The following is a 27,091-nucleotide window of genomic DNA, read 5'->3' on the forward strand; positions in this document are numbered from 1 at the left end:
GAGATACCGCGGCAACGGAAATTATATCTACCGCGTCTTACGAAAGGGAAGACGAGACACGAGGGCGAAGAAAAACGACTCGGCCTTGCTAGCCGCAGGGCCAAAACTCGACAAAGAGTTACACGAAACCTCTCGTGCGTTCTCGCTCGCGGTTGCTTACAAAGCGTGCAAGAACGAGAGGAGGCGCGTTGAATTTTATTTTGCCTAGCGTTCGTCGCTCGAATTCACGGCGACGCGTAGAACGATACCTGGAAGCAGTTTGTCGCGGCTCGGGCGATAATAGAGGCAAACTTCCGGCTGTGAATAAGCCATCGGGGAGAAAGAGAATGGTTGTCATTATTGCTGCAACGATCGAGACTCTTTATTCTCGTCGAATCGACAGAGACGACTAGAATCTCGATGAAATGTGACTCATATCGTGGATATGTATGCACATTTTATACTCCTACATTTTAGAATACTGACAATGTAGCATTGAAATCGATGAATCGATGATCTGTGTGCTTTTATACGCTTAGGGGAAATTTGAAGCTGAAGGAATGCACGTAACGTTATTATAGATCATTGAATATCTAATTCCAAGATTCGTTGAGATTAGATGCAATCTGAAAACAAAGAGTGTACTTCCATTGTACAAGTTTCATATTAATTTTTCGTAATATTTATACAATTACATTGGCCATTCTATTAAATGCACTTGTTACAATTAAATTAAAAATGATTCGTTGAATTGCAGTGGTATATAACTATTATAATACAAAATAATGTAAAATAAAATATAATATAATATAAGTATAATATAAAATAATGTAAAATAAAATATAATATAAGTATAATATAAAATAATGTAAAATAAAATATAATATAAATATAATATAAAATAATGTAAAATAAAATATAATATAAAATAAAAATCTGGAAAATAATTCTTGAACGTGTGATATTTCGACATCTTCAGTATGTCAATATTTAAAGTCTCTGTAAAATTAATCTTCAATTTATATTAACATTGGCCATCCTATTAAATGTACTTGTTATAATTAAATTAAAAATGATTGGTTGAATTGCAGTGGTTTATAACTGTTCAACGTTACAGTTATAACATATATAAAGTATGTGAAAAATACTATGTAATAGTATAGTATGTAAAATATATGAAAAATTAAATATCGAAATAAGAATTGCAACGTTTGCTGAAATAAAAGCACTAAGGGCAATGAGCTTAACAAGTATGAACCAAATTAACTTCTAACGAAGGAAGACAATTTATTTATCTCGTTCGTTTATAATTTTTACTTCTATCGAGAAGGATTAATGAAACGGAAGACCGATCAAATTTTCGTTAGGCAGTTAGCGCGAAGGAATTGAAATACCGAAGAATCGTTCGTGTAAATATCTAACTGAAGTTGCCGAGGCCAAAAATCCGTGGAATCCGCGCTATCCGGCTGATACCGCACAAATGGAATTTCGCGATCCGTTTCCCAGTTCAATTCCGTTCATTATTTCACCGGTGGTCGGTGTGTTTCGCGATATTTCGCCCTATTAATTGTTAAACGCCGTATTATCAGCTAATATCAAAGCGCTCATCTTACAAAACTTTGATCGTTATAGCGCGATTCCAGCGGAATTTTCACCGTTTCGTCTGTTAATTTGAAAGACTAATTAGACCAGACGTTCAAATTCGAACTTTCGAAACAACTCGATTAAGGCTTAATTGAATTATTTAACTCGTTGTTCGTTGGTCATAGCTCGCAGATTATTCTCTGATTACTCTCAGTTTTAGTTTTAATCATGGTTGTTTCTCTGAAAGGGAGAAGAATTTCTTTATATCACGTTCGTTATTGTCGTACGTATCTTCTTGTGTCAATTATCAATTTTATAACAATGGTAGAGGTGAATAATAACGATTCGTGATTTCATAGTGATTTTATTATTCGTATGAAAGGAGGAATGAAATATGGGATGCAAGAACAAAGTTCATTTTTTAGGGCTGTTCTAATGTAGGACGAATGAATAAAATTTTTATTTGAAATAGAATGTCATACAAAAGTATAAGATAAGAATAGATTGTAATAGAATAAATTATATAATTATACACGATAAAAACTGTTATAATATAATATTCTACATTAAAATTAATTCTAAATTAAAAACTGTCACAATATAATATTCTACATTAAAATTAATTCTAAATTAAAAACTGTCACAATATAATATTCTACATTAAAATTAATTTTAAATTAAAAACTGTCACAATATAATATTCTACATTAAAATTAATTTTAAATTAAAAACTGTCACAATATAATATTCTACATTAAAATTAATTTTAAATAAAAAATTGTCACAATATAATATTTTACATTAAAATTAATTTTAAATTAAAAACTGTCACAATATAATATTCTACATTAGAATTAATTTTAAATTAAAAACTGTCATAATATAATATTCTACATTAAAATTAATTTTAAATTAAAAACTGTTATAATATAATATTCTACATTAAAATTAATTCTAAATTAAAAACTGTTAGAATATAATATTCTACATTTCTAACATTATATTTTATACTTTGCATATTTTAATAAATTCCAGTACCAAAATAATTCAAACGATAATAATTAAAATGAATAGATCTATAAATACAAATGTCTAAACAGAAATCAATATTAATTTTGACAAAGACACCAATATCTTTTAAGCGATTGTAGAAAAAAGAAAATCTGGGATCCGTCTATTCTAAATTCAAGATATCCGACATTCTAAAATCAAGCAACGATCTTTATAACAAAATACATCTTCGCTAAAGTGCAAATAAAATTAAGCGCTGCCAAATCGCGTAATCCAATTTCGAACAGTCGTGGTCACTGGCACCTTCAGCGCAACGTGCTGGTCCACACGTTCATCCGCAACACTGTCCACGGACAAAGATCAAATTTTTAGGTTAATGGCACGTCGCTGGCGCAGTATCTTCGCATACCATTCTGCTTAGCATTGAACGCACACGCATATCGCACGCGAGAAACCTTGCTCCGTATTTCGTCGTCGGATCTATCTCGCGACAGAGAATGCTCGCACGAACGCTTCTGGTGTGGACAATTCTCTCTCTCTCTCTCTCTCTCTTGCAGACGAAATTAATAGACCCTGAGAATGCATCAGCCGACGTGTCCAATATCGTCGACGAGCAGATGTCGATCATTCGATTACTCGCCGCGACTCGATACTGATTTCGCCGTACGAGTGTTGGTCAGGTGCTTGGAGAAACGTCGGCTCGGTTGCAATAGAGAAATTAAATCGTTCGTCGTCAGAGGAATCAGATTCTCTGGTGAGCTTGAGACATCGTTGTTTATGTTTGTTTAAAGGAATTTTAGACATTAGAGATCACAGAAGAAAAGGAATAGACCGCGAGTAGTATTTGTTCGCGAATTGATATTTATGTCATTGAAGAGATAGGAGCTATATAGAGGCTGCTTTCATTCTTCGAGTGATACCGTACTTTGAATATGTCACGTTATGTGTTTTTACATGTTACGTGCATTGTGTATTGTATTCTTGTATCTTTAAGTTTCCTGTAAGTGCATGAAAAACTGCAGTCTACAAGTAGAATACAAGCTTTTATTCTTATATATTTTATGAAAATAAAATTTGTTGTAATTTATTTGAAGGATGAAAATATTTTGGTATAATAATTTTGGTATGAAAAGTCGAATGTTCAATTCTTAAATATTTTTTATCATAAATTGTCTGTCAGGTCACTCAATTAGCAATTATTAATAAACAATTTTCCAGAATAATTTTCTCGAACAAAATAAAACAGCTTGTCGAAGATTTGAAAAGGACCAAAATGATCACAGCATAATTTTAACAATTTCAAAACTCAATGGGTATTGGAAATTTTACTTCGAATCCGACGTCATTATTCTTCTGAAACAAACACGTTCATTAATCTTCATTTTTATCGAACCTAAGTGCAACAAATCTTGATAACATTTGTAATATTTTGTTCATTTTTAACCATCTTTCATGCAAATATGATACAAAGTGTTGTCCCCGCTTTGCATCTTTGTGCAAAAACGAGTTAGAAAGAAAGAGATAAAAAAAAAGCAAATAAAGAACAAATTAGAGACCGTTGGAAAGCTTTTTCAAATTTCAGGGAGCAGAGAAGCAAATAAATCTGCGCGAGAAACGGTCGTCCCAACTTCGAACCTCAATCTTATTGCACTCGTTCTTGCAATCTTCACGAACGATTTTTTCGTTTACGTGGAACATGCAGCTTCTCGTCAGAATACGAGAATTTTTGTAAAAATCCAAATTGATCCAGATCGATCAAACGACACCGAAAGATTTAGCATGCTTCGGAACGAAAGCCCGTTGTTTCCCCGATAGATTTCATGGTGCACGGTTCCGCTCGGATTCTGATCACGATCAACCGGGCCAGTTTGCTACCCACGCGTGGGAAACTAACTCGCGAAAAGGTCACTCGCGTGTACTTTTCCCTCTGGTATCGTTACGACCTATTGTTGTTTGCGTTAGAACGAGCCACGTGCAATTAATTAACCGGCTGGCCTGGTTTGTCGTTAAAAAAAAAAAAAAAAAAAAACACCGCATTCAATTGGGAAACACGCATTTTAAAAATTTTTTTTTTCTTTTTTTTTAAGGGAAGAAAAACAAGGATAGTTTTCCCAATGCACAGCGTGGGAATAACAGGGGCGATAAATGTTTAGTAAACTTGTTGGAAAGTGATCGTGGATGTTGAATGTTAATTGTTTCTAGTGGAGATGGAATGTTATGAGAAGAGACGATAGATTTTTATGCATTTATGGGAAGGGAGGTTCAAAGATGCGTATAATGTGTACAATTTAATTTCTAATTTAATTTTTATATGTACAAAATGTTCATTGCATAGAATGTTTAACAAATGAAATACATTTTAGTAGTTAGTTCAGAGTTACGAAGTTTTATAAAAATGCATGAATGCATAACGCGTATCAATGATGAAATTAAATTAAGTGTTGTATTATTTACATTAGATTCTCAGAATGAAATATTATAGTGTTATTGATAATGTAAAATTCTTTTTATGGTGTGATACTATATTAATTCTTGCCATGTTGAATCTTGTTTGATATCTAATCGATATCGTAATTAATAATTAAGCAAACTCCCGATGAATCTGTAATGAGTTATAAAACGAAGGACCTGTATTTTCTTAATTCAAAATTAAGTAACAGCAATTAAATTTCGACTAAATGCAATTATCATATGAAACATTAAATTCATTCGAAGGATAAATTTCATGAATAAATACATAAATTTACTCGGTTAATTACCTTTAAATTTCGCCTGCGGTTTCAACAATAATGCTAATTAAATTTACCGATGATCAATTTTCAACTATTATAAATTCATGTATGTTCGAATATTATATATATGCCTGCGTATGACGTAGTCGATATTAAAAGATGTCATTCAAACTAACACAATGAATGTTAGCAATGAATATAAATAAGCTTAACTCAGGTTTGAACAATTTCTTAAAATAAATTTCTTAAAATAAATTTCTTTCGAGAAAAAGAATTATTTTCTTTCTTTTTTTTTTTTTTTAATCGAAGTTTAATATCACGTTAACTGCAGTTTCTAATATAAAAATTATTACTGTGTTAATTGCATTAACTCTGTCCCCGAAAGTGAAGTATATTCTTCAGCTGCAATTAACATATTCTAATACTCTTTTCTTCTTACTCTTTTTTTTTTTTTAATGAAAATTTCTTATTTTTATTTAATATTCTAACACTTTTTTATTCTATCCGTGATAGAAGTAAGCTTAAGCGAAGTAATTATTGCGAGAGTAAGATATTAAAATGTAGAATATCATTAGAACATCAGCACGTAGAGAATTCTTCATCTTATCCATAATTTCGATAAAATACTCGCGCGTTTACTTACGAAACTAATACCATTATTGACGTAATGGCGCAACTGTGCGGCTAGATAACTCGACGGTGGCATTTAAAGTGACATTTCAGTCGATGCGTAATTTACACGGAGCAACTTGCCACGGACAGACGCGAAGTACAAATAAAAATACGTTTGAATATCGGCATTCGCAAATAAAATTCACTTTTTCACCAGCTGAGAAAGCGAAACATACCGTTTCGAATGTCGAAAATTCACTGAAAACGCCCCTCAACAATGGGCCTCTCTTTCATTTAACCTGGGCGCGCCTCTTCCTTCTATTTAGAATAAGACTTGGTAACCCAATTCTCACGATTACCACGGATTGTTTATCGTTCAACAACTTTCCATCGTAAGCGAAAGGATCTTTCGAGAAAACAGGAAGCGCGTCATGAATTTGAATGAATCTTCTTCTCCATGGAAGCGTTAATAAATCTTGCTGAAAGTTGGACAATTTTGCTGGGACTAAGCACAGGCTTTGATTGCAATTTCTCTTTCTCACGTCGAAATATTTTTCTTTCAAATCAGAGAATATTTCTTCCTCTCGTGTATTTTCTTTTGCTCTTTGGTTTGCTTCTTTTCTTTTTTTTAAATAACGAGAAATGAAAGTGGAAAGTCGAGTTATTTGAAAGATGAATTTACTCGCGTACTTCTCGATCTATATTCTGTTATTTATTAATGGATTAGTCAGAACATCTGTTTGTTGTTAGAGGCACACGGTGCCTCGATTTGGCCATTTTTCAAACGTTTAATTTAGTTCCAGGTTGCGCAATTTGATCCTAATAATAGATTTATTGAGTTAATGCACTCTTCGACGATCGCACTAAACGACTATCGTTGTCGCCTTCAAATATTAGTTGGGATGATGCACGGCTTCCACACGATGAAGAAACAACTGCCAAATTTTCAATCATAAATAATAGTCTATTACGATATAATTTATCGGAAACAGGAAAATCCGAGTCTTTGAAAAATTCGTCTCGAGAAATTTTCAATGAAAATCCTTCAGAATTCAAAACTCGAAAACTCAATCCAAAATTCTATAATAATAATTTTAATAAAGAAGTATCAACAGAGAAGTTGAAAATTAGAAAATTGTCATATATACGAAAAAGAATACAACGAGAAGTTGAAAATTAGAAAATTGTCATATATACGAAAATGAAATATGAAATTGAATCTTGTCTAGATAAAAATGATTGTTTAGTTAAACATTTTTTTACTAGACTATAACTTAAATATATCAAAAGACTAAAATACATATTTTCAGTAACTTAATATATCAAAACTTATATTACAGTTTATTACTTAATACATAGTACTAATATAATACTTAATATATCATAACTTAAATATATCAAAAGAATAAAATACATATTTTCATTAACTTAATATCAAAACTTTATAGTACTTATAGTACTTAATTATCATAACTTAAATATATCAAAAGAATAAAATACATATTTTCAGTAACTTAATGTATCAAAACTTATATTACAGTTTATTACTTAATACATAGTACTAATATAGTACTTAATATATCATAACTTAAATATATCAAAAGAATAAAATACATATTTTCATTAACTTAATATCAAAACTTTATAGTACTTATAGTACTTAATTATCATAACTTAAATATATCAAAAGAATAAAATACATATTTTCAGTAACTTAAGATATCAAAACTTATATTATAGTTTATTACTTAATATCTAGTACTAATATAGTACTATGTATCTTGTATAGTATATTTAATATATCATAACTTAAATATATCAAAAGAACAAAATACATATTTTAGTTTCAAAATTAATTCATCCAGAAAAGAAATTTATTAGACTTCCAAAATCATTTAGGATGATCCCCGATAAAAATTCAAGATAGTCTGCGAGAAACGAAGCAAAAAGGCTCGTTCAACGTTTTTCAAACCTAAACGTCACATTCGTACTCTAAGGAAAAAAGAGGGATCTGCATAGTCACTCGTTGAAATTTCACTTTTACTCGACCATTGACCAGTGCAGCAAGAAAGATATGAAACTTTGATTTTCATCTTTATTTAGCTTCACGATGTTGCTGAATAACGTAAGAGTAGCAACATTGTACAATGATGCTTCGAGAAATTATTTCAAATTGACAAACAAACGATTGCCCATCGAGGCATACGTGTGATATCATCTCGCAGGCTCGAGATGTAACGTCATCGCGCTTACATATTAACAGTTAGGTAGAAACACCGTGGAAATCTCAAGATATTTTGCAAACGCATCTCTCCTTGCGGATGAACGGCACGGATTTTCTCCGGTTTGCACGGCCACAACATTCTCTCGATTAACGTACGCATCTGGCTGCCTCGTTGCGTCATTTTCGATGGATAATGAACGCTTGTAACTCATCTTTCGATTCGTATTTTGTCCATTGTTTGTGTGAAATCTTCCGAGCTGTGATTACTAAGATAAATTCTTGATTCTGAATTCTTATTTCTTATTTCACCTAAGATTATGTAATTTCCTTCTGTTATTTATACTTATTGTAATTTTACTTTTTATTTACTTTTTGCTTCATGAAGATAATGGTTTAAGTTATGTCTCAGTTTCACATACTGATTTAATTGCAGAAATTTTATGATTCAATATTTCATTCATATGCATGATGGTGAAAATTTGGAAGACAAAGATTGAGAATTGAATTTCGTAAAAGAATTTTTTTTTTTTTTAATTACTCTGTGTACTATATACTTGCTATTGAACGTGTCGTCCGAACGGCGTTCGTTTTTGTTTGGAGTGGAAGCTCATTAGATAACTCTAATAGCTGTTATTTAACTCGTTATTTATCTCGTTGTCCATATTTCGTGTTGAAAAGTGAATTGAAAGAAATTTGTTATTTTAATGTGAAAGTATACCTAACTACTGTTACCACAATTTCCAATAGAAGATCTACAACAGATTTCTACAAAAATAAGTTTTCTCTTTCACTGTGAGATGGAATGATACATGACCGATGCAGAAATAAAACATTTTTATTTTTAAATCACTTCTGTGTGATTCTCCCTTACACCTCTATACCAAACGAATACCAAAATTAACACACGCGCATCCAGTCGACTGTATTATATCTAAAACTCTACTCTTGAAACACTCTTCCTTCCTGAACCTAACATTAAAAAAGACAAAGAGAAAAAGAAATCGAGTTTGCCCAAACGATCGCGTCAACCAGAAACGAAATAAAAATCGGCCGATGGTTCAAAGCAGAGCACCGGCTCTCGTCCGTCCCGTGTAAAAATCATCCACGAGCGGTTTAATGGTTTCGCGTCGTCGAAAATTAGCACACACGTAGGTACATCACGTACGTGACAATTGCCACGGCGCTATTAATGCAAATTGCCGCGAAACGGGTTAAGCTGGTCTCAATTGCGGATGCTCTTAATTGCTGGCGGGCTCGGTAACGATTACGGTTGCGTTTTTCTCTCTCTCTCTCTCTCTCTCTCTCTCTCTCAGTGAAAACGCCGATAGAAACGAAAAGAAGGGGGAAAAAAAAAAAAAAGAAAAATTCCACTTGACCGTGTATGGGGACACGCGTCGCGTCGGCCACGTCCAGTGAAAGTTGTTTTTGAACGAAATCGCCGACAGTTCGTACACTTTGCTAGCCAACGTGTCGCACAATACCACTACTACCGGTGCCGGGCCGTCCTCTCATCGAGCTTCCAGCATAAAAGTCAGTTGTTTAGTAGCGCTCCAGCTCCAGAAGCCTCGTCTTCGTTCGCTCGTGTCATTCCTTTTAGCGTCCTCTTTCGTTCCTCGTGCCTCTAACTTCGCTCGGCCGGGGTCTTCCTGATATCGATCGACGTTGGAAACTTTCGGGAGATCGGGGGATCGACGACGATACGTGTGGCCTTCTCTCTGAGTAAGTAATTAGGTTCAGCGCGCGGTGATACGACATGCACGACAGGAAGAACGTTCACGATGCGATTTTAAAGTTCATCCGAGAGAGATTGAAGTTAGAATGATCTTCGCATTTTTGCAAACAGTGTTTGTCGTGGGGAATTGACGTCGATATAACCGGAAATTGCAAAAATTTCGTTACTGATGGTAATATGAAATTTAATTAACAAGTCACGCGAATACGTAGGAAATAGTTGAGTTTTACGAAGGTTAAACGATAATTATATAGGAAAGGAGTTTTAGGAATTTTTTTTTTTTTTTTTGAAAACTTCAGTGTCTAAGGATAAATAGAAGTTTAAATTTAATTGACTTGGAAATTTGATTATAGATACAATAATATTTTTTTTTTTTTTTAGAATGAGTCGAAAACTTCTTATTTGAATAATATGGTAAATTTATATTATAACATGAACTACTATTACATTTCTCGAGTCTCATTTGTACGCTTCGCTTTATTTTATGTACAAAGTTTTTGAAGTAATCTCTTTGACACTTCTTTATTGAAAAATCACGGTCACAAAATATAAAAATAATTCGGTGATCTTTTCCCCCTAGTCCAGTCGTTCAAGGTTGGTCTAATAGATTATTAATTTAGCGAATTGGATAGAGAGTTGATTTTAATTTTGATATTTTATACTGTTACGTCTCGCTTAACAGATCTGTGTTAATAGAATAATGTTGACACACGACTTTGTGTTAATTTTTTGTTGAAATCTCTCCACTTTACTCTCGATGTTATTTTAATATTTTTCAAGTTATATCTCTTAACGATCAATGTGTTAACAGGAAAAAAGAAACAGTAAATTGAATGAAAGCAAGCATGAAATGTCCAAAATGTTGAAACGCGAACGTTTAATTGTTTCAAATGCCATTCTATCCAAGTAAGTGCCATCGAAGATCGATCATTTTATCGCTAATCAGTATCGTATTGATTAATTTCGGAATATTCGTTATTCCATTATCAGAATATTCGTTTGTTCTATAGATATCGACATTAGCAATTCATAATTCGCAGAATTCATCACATACCAGTGTGAATGTCGCTTATTCATCATAGAGTATCCATTATTCGCGTTAATAATAGGAAAACGTTAATTAAAGCAAACAAACTGTAATATTGTAGATTAGAAATTCTAATGGAATATGTATAGAAATATTTTGTCAATGCATTTTCAAATGATTGATAGTATAGATATCATTTTGTTCATCATAATGAAAAGATACAGAAAGAAAAAAGAAAAAAAGAACAAAATGAGTGTAAAATACCGAAATATTTATTACGTTCCTAGATTTTTAATGATTATTTCCATTTGAATAAGAAACATGCACATATTAAAAGCAAAACATACGCGATTCTTTTATTCCTTGATTTTATTAAACATTATCGTGTTTCTAAATGTTTCATAAATAATTTTCTGAATCAATGAATATTCAAATTACAAACTTAAAAAGGCAACCAATCGCGTGGTTTTCCTCCCATAAATGCCAAGATTCTTCTGGAAACTAATATCTTGCGTACTCCCTAATGAAAATTCATGTTCGAATTCATTTCCATAAACGACAAGATCACTGTAAGAACTGCACGAGAAATTTTTCAACAAATCTCGAGATATCTTTGAAAACGATATTCTCAAACGGACTCGAACGTATATCTAGAAAACGATTCCACGCCGAATTTGTTTCGCAGGTCTCAAGATCTCTTTTCAAGACAATTCACTTCCCCGCAAATCTCAGAATTCTCTCCGAGAACGACATCGACATCGTATCTTTCCACAAGTTTTTGAAAACAGTTGCCAAAACAGATTCGAAAATATTTTTAGAAACGATTTCACGCAGGAATTTTCTTCAAAAAAGGAAAATACATCTCGAGACAATTCACCATCCATAAATCTCAGAATTTTCCCCTAGACTAGAGAACTATCGACGTCGATATCGTTTTTCCACGAATCTCAAGATCTTTCCTGCAACAAGACGCTAGAAATTTCCCCACAAATCTCCGTGCCGATTGTCCGTTTCTATCACTTTCTATCACTAAACGATCGCGTAAATAAAATCACGGCAGGTAATAGATTATGCCTTGGCGATAATTGGCTTTCATTGAACAGTTTCGCTGAAGAAAAGTGCCGGTTAATTAACGACCGGGCCGATGTTTGATCGACTCTCTGTGATTTCGTGTATAGTATATTGCTGCACGTCGATCGATGGGACATAATAGGCGGCCGGGAAATTTTCGCGCCGATTAATTGTACAAATGCCGCGGGATCGATGAAACGCGCGGCTTTCTCTCGGCGAGTGTTGCGGTGATTTAATTTGGATAGCGAGCCGGGCCAGGGGTCGCGATCGATCGCGCGTTATTATTACCGAAAACGGGCGTTTTCCGCGTTCTATGGATGGACACGATCGTGACGATCCGGCGATCACATCCTCGCGCTATATTTGCGAGTCACGTATGTATATATGAGCGCCGGAAGATCACGTCGAGCATCGTTGACCTACGACAACTGGCTACGACTTGGCGAAGGATTCATGCCAAGGATACACACTTGCTCGAGTGATGACGATGAGTGGATTTTGCGTATTTATGGGAAATTCGGCATGAAATATTCGGAGGGTAATAATATTTCCTTGCCAAAGAGTTCTACATTTTTTTTTTTAAAGAAATGTAAATTTGCATGGAAGTTAAATAGTAGGTACAGCGACAAGTGAACTGTGGACATTTAAACAAATTTATATTTATATTTTTATGGAGATTAATTTACTGAAAGATTTGATAACCGATAACGTACACGTATTGTATTTCTTCGATATCGAAAGTATTCAAAGTTATGGCAACGAAAGAGAAATTCAACGAGTAGAGGAGTTGTCTGTTTTGTTAGGATAACCTTACACAATACGTCGCATAATTTTGCTTACGCGGGTATAAAATATGCATAGTGGACTTGTGTCATAACATGAATGATGCGTGACGCTAGCTAAAGTCGATCTTAATATACCAAAAGTATATATTTTCAATCTTAGAAAATATTAATATTAGAAATGTCATTTCGTGTAATATTCGCGCAACAAAATGAAATTGTAAGTTCCAGCGTGTAGGAAAATGAATTCGTATCGTACGAAAAGATTTCGTTGAATGTTGAGATGACAATGATAATGACGTAAAACTTATTTTCAAAATACTTATTTTTAAAGTAAAGACCATTTTTAAGGTCTCTATCTTCAATGTCTGTATCTACGTGGAAATCACTTTCTAAAAGCGGAATAATATTTAATTATTTTCTAGTCATTTGTTTCAAAATTTATTCAATATATTCCTTTTCTTTTTTTCTTTATTAATATCAGTGTATTTAAACGTAATACATCGCCGAAGAAAAGCTTTAATTAACGATAATTCACGATTAGTATTTTCTTAAAGCAACTTCGTTAAAGAATAAAAATGTTTTTCAATCATTTTTCTTGCTGCTCTAATCGTCTGGACTTTCGATTCAACTATCCAACTCAACATATTTCCGCCCATAAAACACGTTAATGGACGTGACTAAAGAGAACGTGTGCAACTACTTATGAGAATTAACAGCAAAAACAATCCTGTCATTGGAAATCGAGGATTGTTACCTCTTAGTTTCTTAATCGCTAGGTTTTAAAATGAGAATATAAAGCCTTCAATGTGCGTCAACATTTGAATTAACGATAACATTTGATATCGACTACTCATAAAAAAAATTATCACAACTGTGTAAAAGCATAATATTCGTCGCAAGCCAAATTGATCAACTTCATTTCTCGTGATATTCCCAGTTTTTCTGATTACTTTCAAATGATTTCAATTGATTTCCAAGGCAGATTTAAAAAAAATAGTATCTATAACAATATCACTTTTCTCTACTCAATTTTAGAATTCATCACTTGATTATTGTCGTTGAATTAGCGATCAAAAGAAATTCATTGAATAAAAAAAGAAATTCGTTGGATAAGAACTCTTCTTCAGCAAATTCTTCTTCAAAACTAATGTCGACGAAGATCATCGGACTTGAATGTTATTTGAATTCCTGAAACTCTCGGTTTGTTGCAAGAAAATAGCATCCAAATAAAATCGTAGATAAATTTTGAAATTCCGTAATTTTTCAATCTGTCAAGTTGTTCGGCGATTTCACCTTTTCCATTTGAAAGAGAACGTTCGTTCTTTTTTTTTTTTTCTTTTTTTTTGGCTTGTGGATTGAAAAGTCGACACAATGACCCAGATCACGAAGCTGGAATCAATACACTTTCACGATTACGGGACCTTTTGCGTGCGGTATGGGTCAAATATATTGGTTTTGATCACTGTTGGCCTGTCGCCAATCAGGATCTGCTTCACCGGAAATCGACACTTATAGTTTGCGTCCGTCGCTCTTTTTCACAGGATAAATCAATCACTGTAGTACTGTAAAAATGTGATCGAACGTCGAAATATTTGACGACAAATTTCTTTTCGTTTTGCATCTTACGCTTGACGTTTAAATTAACTTTCAACTATTTCAATATAAAATTATTCTAATGTCAGCCAGAGAAATCGTAGAAAATATCTCACGTTGCAAAGAAATAGTCGTAACTTTCCCCCAAAGTGTCATGTTTGACGTTTCAAATCAACTTCTGCGAATACTCTGAAACTTCTATATAAAACTTTCTCACCAATATACACGTTCCAGAGAAATCGCCGAGAACTTTAAGAAAAAAATCAAAAGTTTATTTCGTGACGAAACGGTGTCTTATTCACAAGCATGTAAATTTGCTACGTTTTATCGAACATAATGTCATTCGATTAAACTGTACTTTCCCATTTTATTCTTGTCACTATTAAAGGTCAAAGAATATTTAAAAATGCATCATGTTATAATTGATTACACGTATAGAAAAAAACTAAGATCCTCTTGCTCAATTTAACCAATGTTACTAGTAAAATTTTACAAGTTATCAGTGTCAATGAATTCTCGTAAAAAGTAACGAAACAAATGAAATTTTACAAATTACAAGTCGCTTGATCATCAGATTCTCCAGTTGTATTTATTCAATTGTATCGGTTCATCTAACGTAATAATTATGAAATTGAAAAGAAAGATGTCTATGAGTCATTCACCTCACATATCGCCATTACTAAAATTTAAGAGTATTCGACTTTATTTCACGATACCCTGCGACAGAGACCAACGTCCAAATCAAATTAAATCAAAGATTCCGAAATTAATTAATTTAACATTAAATTATTACGATCTCCGTGAATGAATGGTCCGTCGACGCCAGTTAAGAATTAATTGACAAATTATTTGGGACGTTTGAACTTTCCGGTAGTTTCGCGTTTCACTGTCGCGTCCTCATCATCGAAGACAAACGTCCTCTTCAATGAACCGTCAGGTTGTGTAATTAGTTGGACGCGTGGAGGATGATTATATTTGGTAACGAACCAATTAGTTTTTCAATGTTGAACTAATTAAATGACGCTGGGTTGAAGAAAGTGGAGGAGTCACGTTGCATCCTGTATCGTTGAATCCCTCGGCTCGATGAAACCTCGCGTGCAACGATCTTCAAGCTTCGTTTGCGACGTAACGGTCGTTAAAATCCATGCACCCGTGACGTCTGCAACAACGGTTCCTGTTGCAGGATGAGCTGTTCCCTAGCGGGGGCCAGCTGTTTAACACAGACGGCCATCTATCTCGCGAAACAACAGGTAGAACAATGTTGATCGGAGCAGATATCTCCAGTTGTCGATGACGCCTCGAAGTTCGACGTCTTTCGATCGTGCTTTTTCGTTTTCTATGAAACGACTTTTTCCCTCCTTTTCTTTCATTCCGTTTCGCAAGAGTGAGATTGGAATTTTGTTGACAATAAAACGTTGGATCGGTGAATATATATAAGACCTTTTTATCATTTCTGGCTCAGAGTTGATCCTCACTGGTTCAGAGAACATAATTTTCACGAAAACTTTACAATGAACAATTTCTCTTTGATTAAACCTAAATTTCTGAAGGCAAAGATATCTGGAGGTTATAGTATAGTAGGTCGTTGAATTCATTCTTTTAAGAAGCAACAATCCTGAAAAGTCAAAAATACACGGTGCCATTTGAAAAAATCAATGTGGCCTTGATTTTTTTATCGAAAAAGAAAGTTTCTTGAATTTTTTTATATTGTACTTTGTAGACAACTAGAAACTGATTAATTTTTGTTCAAAACATTTTTTGTCACACAATCAGAAGTGCTTGAAAAATCGTGGCGACACTCTGCATATACATACATATATTTATTTTTGAATACGATATTAGGTAAATTGCAGGAAGAGATACATATTTTTCAACTTGATAGCATCGATGTAACATCGTTGATCAGTAGGAACATCGAATTTAGGTCTAGTAATCTAGTAAATTCAATTCCTCATACACGTGCTATACTCGTCGCATGGAGATTATTATACTTTACAATGGAAACTACAACAAATACATTTCAAAACTCGATGTTACACAAGCAACAGGAAGACTCGACGAAACTTCTCTCTACATTTGGTCACATCTCGTCTCAACTTTTCCCTCCATGCATGTTGCCAATGTCCACGATTGCTTCTAATCGTAAATATCTAACGCGAACAACTCCGAGTTGCTCCGTTATGGGAGAAAGACACGAAAGGACTCGAGTTCCCGATTTCTATGCATGGCAATTCGAGTCGGTTCGGTGCTACGTAACACCGAAACTATGACAAATGCACGTCGTGAAACCCGCTGACGGTTCTCTGCTCCAGAGGATAACGGATTATTGTCACCTAAGCATTAACATCACCGTTAGATCAGTCCGACTATAATTTCAGGAAGACGCACACGCGAGATGTTGAGCTATCATTCTTTCGACGGCGTGTTGCTAGAGCGCAAAAATTAGAGTACGTTACGGAGGAAACGTTGAAGAAATTTTTGAACGCAATATCTTATGCAGAAGTATGTAAAATTATTTAATTTAATAATTTTTGCGATGATTGTCCAAAGTTGAACTGCGAAGTTTCTTGAGATTATTATAACTGTGAATGAATCTGCAGTTTAGTTGGAAGATAGTTGATCATGTGATTTTAATTTTAATTCTACGAATTTAGAGAAATATTTTGTGACAATCTTTCGTCACAAAATATGAAATAAAACAATAAGAATTTCTATTTTACAATAGAAATTAATTTAATACGATATACTGCGAATGATAAAAATTATCACGCATATTTTTAAACACAACATGACAGTTTCTTCACGACTGACATAATCGATAACACCACCTAAGCTACCTCACTTTCATTACTAAATTATATTTACAATACCAGGAAATATAAATATTCTTTGATTAAACAAACAGGGTTGTTCCATTTCAGCAGAATCGATCGACTTGCAGATTATTTGCGTGGGTAGCTCCTAAGGATATCATTGATTCTCAATAACGCACGCAAATTATACACGAGATATTCCATGAAATATTACCTAGAGATGTCTGAATATTTTAAACCACGTGTAGAGATTACCGCGCCTTTCTGATTGACTTTGAGGTCTTCATCGAGAGTTCTAAGTTTCCTTGGCCGAAGGCCTTCGCCTCCGCTTTTACTCCGTTTATCGTAGTTCGTTGATAAATTTTGTAATTAAATGTTATCTTCGTGACACTTCCTTTGCTGTTCAGAATACGTTGAAAGCTCTTGCACAAAGTACGTTGTTAATCACTAGTGACCTGCTTATTTTTTTAACATTTCGCTAAGAAAATGAACAAGTTATGCGAGATCGATTTTTAGAATTTTTCATTTGATTGAATTTTATTACGAAGAATGCGGAATAAAATACAAAGTAAAAATCAGAACTTTGGCAATTTAAAAGTAAACTTTTTTTTTATCATTATATTTAGAATTTTTCATTTGATTGAATTTTATTACTAAGAATGCGGAATAAAATACAAAGTAAAAACCAGAACTTTAGCAATTTAAAAGTAAACATTTTTTTTATCATTATAGGTATTATTTGATTATTGGATTAATAATTATTTTCTATAACGTTTTTAAATATTTATATTTCGCTCTTCCAATTTGTCCGTCTTTTCCTTTAGCTTTTTCTTCAATTTCTTCAAATTATTTATGGTAAATGATATTATTGAAAGTTGCCTGAAATTGAATAATTAGATTAATTACAAGTAATTCAATATTTACTATTGGAGACTGTTTGAAATCATCGAACATTGAAACAAACATAAATGCATTTCGTTCGTAAGTTTCTACAGTATAAAGATCTATTAAGCGATATTTGGTTTCGTAAAGAATTACTCTTACTTCATAGCAAATGTTTCATAATTCAAAGTATATATAATAAGTTGGAAGAATAGTTATATCATTTAAGATCCTCTCACGAGATTGTCATCTACGAAGAATGAAACTAATGAAGCTATTCTGCGGACTTAACAACTAATCTTTTCTAAGATTTTGTACATTCTCGTATTTTTTTTTAAATTCAACGTCCTTTATTGTATGAAAGATTTTAGAGAAGTGTATTTCAGGAAAATTAAGATGCTTAATTTCTATCTCCGCAAATATTTAATAAATTTAACAAAAGAAATTGAGATTGAAGATGTAAGTGAAAAAATCAAATTTCATTTAATTTTCAATCAAATTCAACTTTTTGTACTACATGAGTCAAGGCGTGTATTATTCTGCAATGGCTAGAAAATTAATTCTTACAAGCTTCCAGCATCACACGACTCATCAATAATGAAATTGGTTCTTCCTGATCGACCATTTTCTGTGAATAATACCTTTGATACCAAAAACTCTTTATGTTTCAAATATTACGCTGAAGTGCAAAAATTAAATTCGTAAAAATTAAGTCAGATTAAATATTAGATTTATTCTCCGAAAAGTCTGAGATCTCAAGTATTGCCCTTCGAATTCACTTTATCAAAAAGTTACAAAATCACGTTAGAAGATATCTCAATATTATCTACAACATGAATAAAATTGAATGCCGCGAACTTGTAATACAAATTCGATCCAATCCAAGAAATAAAGTTAAAAAACGTTTCGTTTCAATTTAGAAAAATATATTCTCCATTGCGTTGGTAGACTTTTTCTGAAAACCATGTTAATTAACACAGTAGATCATTTATGTCTGGCGGGGAAGTCACGTTAATTGATGGTAACTAGTCCAAAGTGTATCAAACGCGTTTGCCGGGAACTAGCCCCTGCTTCTTTTCGAACTTCTCTGTACACTTTACCACTAAAATACTAGCTTTGTACACTTGTTAAGAGCTCGTTTGAGGAAACATGGCCCCCTAATTGCATGCACGGCCTATTAGCGCAAGCTATCGTTTCGATTGTAATACTTCGTTCCACGGCCATTATCGATGCCAAAATCGGCTTAATTTCCAGACATCAGGGAACTTTGGGAGAGAAAAGTAACTTACAGAGAACAGGCGCAAGTTTCGAAGCTGGCGACAGCCAGTTAGGATGAAAGGAAAGTCTTTTGTTGCGACGCAAAATTGTTGGCGTGGCTTCCAGTGTGCTTATGGCCAAATTCTTATGTATTTATAGGGAAAGGTACAAAAAGTGTTTGATCAGAGTGCGCAAAAATATACAAAACATCGAAAGTTGAGCACTTGTTATAATTAAACTGTGAATTAAATTTATGCAATTTCATATTTGGAAAATGAAATCTACGTAGGAATTCTCTTCGATTAATTAAATATTAAGTATTCAATACATGGAAGAAATGTTTACTTATAATTGGCAAGAGAAAATTTTATAATCTGTTTAGAACTTTATGAAGAAATCGTGACAAAGACATAAAGGTTGCTTCGAACGATTTGCCATTCAGGATAAAAATAACTCTCGATGGTGGACATAATTACTTACTATTAATACACAATTAAAAATATCACCTCTTCCTGCTGATCTAAGGTTAATATGAATGAAACGTTAAATTTATAACTGCACAAGCTTCCTGTCTTACATCATATTAAGGCCATTATCGTCTCGTTCACAATTTATATCCTCGTTACAGTGTTTTAATAAAGTGTTTCAAACAGCTTACGTTCATATTTCCACTTACAGAGCATATCGACTAACTTTTCGTATACTTTTAATAACTTGCGTTATAAATATTAATATTATTTATTTAAGAAATGATTCCATCATTTTAGAATTTAAACTTCATGCCATTACTTTACAGTTTTAAGGATTTCTCATGGGATTCATGGGATTTTCGTGACCGAATAACTCGTAAACGTATTATATTTCTTGGGAACTGGTTCGTTTTCATAGTTCACTTTCATCTCCGACAGTTCTGACTCAAATGACACAAGTTTTCCAAACGAGATAGACGCAAAGAATTTTTATGTTATCGAATAGAACGTTCGCCAAAACTGTCTACGGCATATATTGTCTCACGAAAGTATTTGGATACTTACTATAAAAAACTTTTTCGTCCATATTGTACATGTTATACAAAATATTTTGAAATTTCGTAATATTATATGAGAAAGATATATAATCATAATTAAGCATATAACAAATATCGAATATGGCTAATAAATCGTTTAAATACTTCCGTGTAATTTCTATGTATATTCCTTTCAGATCTGCTTCAAACTTTTCGAATATAATCATGATAATTAAAACTCATAACAGTGTATAAATATTTTAAATATTTTAAATAACTTACGCGAAATATATTCATAAAAAGATTTTTCCAACTGTTCAGATACTTTCATGAGTTACTGTGAGCTTTCTGGGCGAGCGTCAAGCAGCTCACTTTGTTTTCGTTATTATTAGAAACAGTGGCATCCAAATCTCGCGCCGTTCTGATCAATTTTTCTCGCATACAGCATTCTCAAGAAAAGGATGACCCTAGTATGTATTTTTCTTTTTTTTTTTTTTAAGAAGCTTTCACGAGAAGCTTCTTATCAACACGTGGTTGCTACGTGACGCGAAATTATCATCGGTAATTATCGAGGTCCGTCCGGATGGAAAACGATTCGCCTTTTTTCGTGGCCGTGAAAGTAAGCCGGAGCGGTTTTCATTCGGCTGTACAGAAATAAAGCTGCCAGGAAGCCGTACAAATTAATTAGCGGACAGATTTCTCGCAGCCAGTGAGAGCACACACGCGTTATTTGGAGCACTGAAAGTTTTCATTCTAATCTGATGATACGCGTGTTATGATTGATGTTCTTCGCTATATTGTCTTCCGTGCATTCATCGATGCGATGACGAATAATATTTGCATTGAAAGAGGAGAGTGTGCAGCGGGATGTTTTCTGGGTTGCATCATAAGGGAAAGAGCCTGCTAATAATTTGATATCGGTTGTATCCTCTTCGAAAATTGCGTAACTCGGAGATTGCGCATGAGAAAATAGGAAAGTAACGATGAATATGGATGTTAGAAACTGGCAGTTTTTTAGAGATAGATTTTTTTAAAAACGAGCAATAATTGTGACACATAATAATTGTAATACATAATTTAATACAATAGTTAATGGAGTTTTACAAATGTATAAACTATTTGAATAATGTTTCCATGCACTTAATAACAAGTTTATCGATGTATGATACATTTGTAATGATTAAATTACGATATGACAATTATATAAGTATGTGTTTTTTTAGATTGTGTGTATGAAAGATTTTAATTACATTCATTCAACATAGATCAATATTAAAATTCAAACATAATAAACTTTATATTCGTTACAACCATATTATATAGCAATACAAATTACATTTTCATTTCTCATTCATAATTTTTAAAATATTGTCTGTTATAATGATAATAATATAATTTATATATTTATCGTTTGATCAATGGTCACATCGATTAATAATTATTAACAATATCAATCTCATTTACAGAGTATTATAAATAGAAGTTAAAAGTTCGTCGTGTTTCCTTTCTTACAAATCATTTCCCGCGTTTTATATTGTCTTGTATCTACCTTCTTGTGTAATCATTTAACTCATCTGTTAAAAATAACAAGAAATAAGAACGACGACAATAACAATAACGATAATGCTAAAAATCATGCGATAAAAGCGAGAAATGTAATAGAAGCGGTAGAAGCAGAGGTTAGATTGCCGTATTCCTGAGCGCAGGGGTGTAATCGTTATTAATGCGGGCCTAGGTCACGGGCGACGGATCGTCTTTGGAGGCGGCTAGTTAGTTCGCAGGAAGGCCAGTGGCCGCGCTCGCGCTCACTATAAATAATCATGGCGCGGTGATGTCCAAGTATAGACCGTTGGGAGTTTGCCAGCCTGCGAGGAGGCTTCAGCTATTTTTGAGGCTGTCGCCGCTACGAGCGCTACAGCGCGCGATAGACGCTCTCTAATCAAAACTGCACGACCGAAGAACGACAGAGATGGCCGCTCTGTCTTTTCAGAACCACAGGCCTGCGCAACATGCTCCCACCTTGCATCCACCATTTCCCCACTCTTTATGTGTATACACCGATTACCGGTCTTTGCACGACCTTGGATAGAATTGATTTATCGCGTTAATTATCCTTACGCAGCGGGCCCACGTGTTTTTTCGTCAAATTCTTCTCGATTACGTTTGGCATTTCACTCGAATATCGCGCCACAATTAACAAACGTTATTGTCGATCATTCAATGCTTTATTTTAGTTGGATGATTTAAATTGATTTAAGATCTTAAATTATGGTACAATGTAGACGTGGTATGATATTAGAACGAATGATTTCTTCGTGGTATTATCTATATAGTATTTTACTATTTTATAATTTAACTTCGTTTTATAATATAGACTGTCTCGAGTTAAAGATCATTGTCAGTCGTTTTCAAGAGTACTGAACGACTCGATGTAAGGAGCAAAAACGGTAAACGATCGTTCAATTTTCAGCTTGCGACTTTTGCACGTATATGGAGGTGTTTTGAAACAACCGCCACGAGTGCTACATCACGTCAATACCTGCGCGACGCTAGACGCGCAGAAACTTTCTCCGTGGGTTAGCATTTCGTATACTACATTCAAACTAATTCTTCGTTCGATGTCAAATGCTTTGAAACTTTAATTGAATCTCATTGTTGCAAGCGATTAATAGAGTAGAACAATTACTTCCAGCATCTCGAAGGTTGCCCCGTACCGAGCGATCGTTTCGAAATTTATTCGAATAATTACGAAATACACCGCGAAGCTACAGCCCGTTCCGCTCACTCTTTGTTCAAATATGGTATAAGCGTCAAAGGGCGCTGCCGCAATCAGCCGTAATCGGCGAACTGGTCAGTGAAGTGTACGTCTGTCGTGAGAAGTGGGCGAGGTGTATTTGATTACGAGCGGTTCACCTAATTTCGCGTTGAAGGGTCCCATCATCGTGGCTCGTTGTTGTGTACGATTCGCCAGTAGTAAGTCTCGTTCTCAATTTTGAATGTTAATATTTCAAAGACGACTTTTAGCGTTTAGCGTGGGTTGCCGATTTGGCAGATGAGTTGTCAATGAAAATCGATCCCGAATTATCTGGGGCAAAGGGCATCAGCCGCATTGGACAGTTGCCGAATTTAAATGCAACTTGTCGATTTGCTGATCGTCCGATCAGGAACATTATCTGCGTGCACGCGTACGCGTAGTGATGAGCGTGTTCCGTGACGAAGTATCTCGCCTCTGATATTGTACGCGAAAAAACTGTAACTCATCGTCTCCGCTTGCATCGATTCTGCGATCGTTCGTCAACCGCCACTGTTTTTGTCATTCATTTGTCCGAGCCATTCAGTTCAGTGAATTTCACGCGTGTCTGGTTATGCGAATCTAAGGAGAGTGAAACTAATCATTAATAAATAATACAAGACTTCGGTCAATTCAAGGAATTCGATCAATTCTCTGTCTATTTCTTAATCAGTATCCATAGGAATCGATATTCTGTGTTCTTTTATGATGCGGATTGTAGTATTAGAATACTAATATAGTTTGGTAGTAGTAGAGACAGTTCTATGGCATTAGATAGTTACACTAATAAATCAGTCAATAAAATGTCACGGAGGTACTCTGTAGTTGACCAAGAACCATGGGAAACTTTCCAGACTTCTTCATCAACCAAAACAACCACTATGACAACTGCAGCAAAGCTGTATGGCAAGGACTTGAGTGAATATGATGATGTGGATGTGGACGACCTATTGGCACAACTGACCCCAGAAGAAATCAACATATTAGCAAAGGAAGTGGATCCTGATGTGAGAGAATCAGAATTATCTTTGCTATCTTTAAGATGGTTGATAAAATGGTTGATATAAATACATTCTATCTTATTTATTATAGGATAGCTTTATGCCACCATCGGAACGTTGTAGCTATGAATGTGACAAGAGTCCTACAGGACCGCTAAATCGTAAGAAACTTATTGAACACATTAACAAACAAGCTTTAGAAACACCAGATAGGCCAGAATTGAAGCCTTATGTACCTGGTGTAATAAGAGGCAAAAAGGTATTATTTTATTTACAATAGGTTTATAGGTTAAAAACTATTATATATATATATATATATATTTTTGTATATATTTTAGTGGGTTCCACCTCCTCAAGAAAGTGCAAAAGAAAAAGCAGTAGATGAGCAAATTGCCATTGATCTTGGAGAAGAATATGAGCAAGCATTGTCTAATGCTACTCAGGAAGAAATTATTGATCTTGCTGGTAAATATAAATTTTTAGGATAGAATGATATAAGTTTTGGTTAAAATATATACTTTGATATTATATTTAATACAAACTTCTTACATGCAGCTATTCTTGGATTTCATTCCATGATGAACCAAGATCAGTATCATGCTTCTCTATTAAATTCTGGTCAACCTGTTGGATTGGGTTGGGATGGTGTAACAAAAGCTAGTCAACCAAAACCTTATCCAATGGAGCCACCTAATGACACAGATGTTGACGCTACTATAAAACAAGTACGAGAAGACGATGCTTCGCTAATTGATCTAAATTGGAATAACATTAAAGTGAGTATATGAAGATTATGATTTTACAATTTTATACAAACAGAAATTTTGATATATACATTGCTATATATTTATATTAATCTATTATTTTGTAGAATATATCTGACGAGAAGTTTATTCAATTATTTGAAGGATTGGAAATAAATACACATCTCGAATCCTTGAGTTTGACAAATGTGGGACTCACTGATAAGACTGCACAAAGGTTGGCAGATGCCTTAGAGAAAAATTCTACTCTCAGGGTACTCAAGTTAGTACTATACTTTCTGTCCCATTTATATCAATAATCTTTATTAGATATGATATACTAAACCCTAATTTTTTAGTGTGGAAACAAACTTTATAAGTCCAGCTGTGATAGTGAGGCTCATCAGGGCACTCCTTAAAACGAAGTCAATAGAAGAATTTCGATGTTCGAATCAGGTAAAATATAATTAAAATTTTATATCCTTATATCCGGCACTTAAATGTAACAAATCTTTTGTAATTATTAATATATTGTGTTTTATACTTTTTTCTATTGTCTAGAGATCACAGGTATTGGGAAATAAAATTGAAATGGAAATTACACAATTGGTCGAACAGAATCCGACATTGCTCCGACTTGGTCTTCATTTGGAATTTAATGACGCTAGACATCGCGTGGCTGCACATTTACAACGCAACATTGATAGGAGTAAGTAGAAATAATACATTTAAAAAAAAAATCTATGTAAGTCTTAATTTCGGGCATACTAAAGTAATTTTTTATGGAGGGTCTATAAAAAATTTCATATTGTTAAATAAAAAATTCTATATTTTTCTGTATGTTTCTATATATAAAAACTATTGATAAGATATATCAATCATTAATCATTTAAGCGATAATATAATAATCTTAAGTGGCAACGTTTCACTTTTGATATAACATTACAATTGCATCAGAGATATCTCTGTTAAATAATCTGAATAATATTCTTTCCCAGGTATATTATATTTAAGATGTCATTTCATGTGTCTCAAATATTCATTTATAACGAAAAAAATTTTTTACAGATTTATTTATCCAGAGATATGTGCCACATTGGAATTGTATTTTCTTTTTTAATTCGAACAATTATTCTTATATTCTAAAGAGACGCGATTTTCCTCTTTGTCCAAGCGATATTCATACTCTTAATTTTTCGTTTAGATGGGAGCAATTGTATGGGGGACCATGGAGATTATATGACGAAATGCTTCTAACTCTTCCGAATCTGCTTCGTAGTTTTTCATAGCGCTTTATTAGCACATCATCATTCATCCATTCATCCCGCTAAACTCATTTATTATTTTTCTAGCTAGTGATATAGAGGTAATTATGAGTGTACCCATTTGAAATCGATATTTCTCTATACCTTTAACAATTTGTGCACTCTAACAACTTCTTGGAGAGTTCCATTCTATTTCTCATACTAAAAGGATGTTGTACCTAGAAAGTTCATCGACGATACTTTTGAACTGTTTTCAATTTTCAGTCAAATACAGAACCAAAGATTAAAAGTACATGAGAATTCGATTTGACATAAGTCTGTTTAAGTCGCGTTTATTTTCCATTGTTTATATGTAGCTTATTTAATATTGATAAGCAACGAAGCAGAAAAGAAATCTATGATTCATCCTTTTGTGTAGTTTCCTTCATTTAATTTACTGAATGGAACGATTGATAATAGCATTAATTTAAGAAGCATAGTTTAGCATAACTTTTGTTCTGTTACATCATACTCTATGACGCAATACCAGTTCCAGATATAAATCAATAAATCAGAAACGAATATAATCACTCGACAATAAATTATTCTAGGTTCAAATCTTGTTTTACATTTACCTCGCAGCATGCCTATCTTCCACACGTTTTTCATCCAATGCAAGCTTTTTATCTTTTTCGTTTTATCATTCTCACGTCCATTTCATGTAAATCATTGAAAATACTTCGCGCGGACATACGAAACTCCTGCATTGGTTTATATTTTGCTTGAAACTCAGTCTACAAAATTGCTATAATAATATTCATAATTTAACGAGCTGTTTATTTTGTTAGTCTGTCGAGTGCAACGCGCTAAGCTAGAGGCCGGTGAACTTCCGAAAAGTTTCGTTGTCCCAGTAGGTGTACCAAACGGAACGTAGCGCTGATTTCTACAGCGCAGTGAGTAGTATTTGTCAAACGAAAGTATTGGAAACTTGTTTTTCATGCCTG

The 27,091-nt window shown here is 33.6% G+C and overlaps 1 protein-coding gene across 6 annotated transcripts in view; it reads left to right on the forward strand.

Annotated features, from left to right (window-relative positions):
• Nucleotides 1-27,091, forward strand: part of LOC122526901 (tropomodulin) — a 79,601-nt gene that overhangs the window by 51,198 nt on the left and 1,312 nt on the right. For 2 of the 6 annotated variants that reach the window (XM_043650546.1, XM_043650548.1), the window contains exons 2-9: nucleotides 23,954-24,106; nucleotides 24,192-24,359; nucleotides 24,439-24,565; nucleotides 24,656-24,876; nucleotides 24,972-25,126; nucleotides 25,203-25,299; nucleotides 25,405-25,552; nucleotides 26,936-27,040. In XM_043650546.1, coding sequence (XP_043506481.1) covers nucleotides 23,954-24,106; nucleotides 24,192-24,359; nucleotides 24,439-24,565; nucleotides 24,656-24,876; nucleotides 24,972-25,126; nucleotides 25,203-25,299; nucleotides 25,405-25,552; nucleotides 26,936-27,021 — 1,155 coding nt within the window. In that variant the 3' untranslated portion in view covers nucleotides 27,022-27,040. Of the gene's footprint in view, nucleotides 1-9,657; nucleotides 9,862-23,111; nucleotides 23,282-23,953; nucleotides 24,107-24,191; nucleotides 24,360-24,438; nucleotides 24,566-24,655; nucleotides 24,877-24,971; nucleotides 25,127-25,202; nucleotides 25,300-25,404; nucleotides 25,553-26,935; nucleotides 27,041-27,091 lie in introns of those variants that run through there. The other 4 variants (XM_043650549.1, XM_043650551.1, XM_043650550.1 and 1 more) reach the window with 4 other exon arrangements.

The sequence above is a fragment of the Frieseomelitta varia genome, unplaced genomic scaffold (assembly GCF_011392965.1).
Source record: "Frieseomelitta varia isolate USP_RPSP 00005682 unplaced genomic scaffold, Fvar_1.2 scaffold_203, whole genome shotgun sequence".
Taxonomy (NCBI): Eukaryota; Metazoa; Arthropoda; class Insecta; order Hymenoptera; family Apidae; genus Frieseomelitta; species Frieseomelitta varia.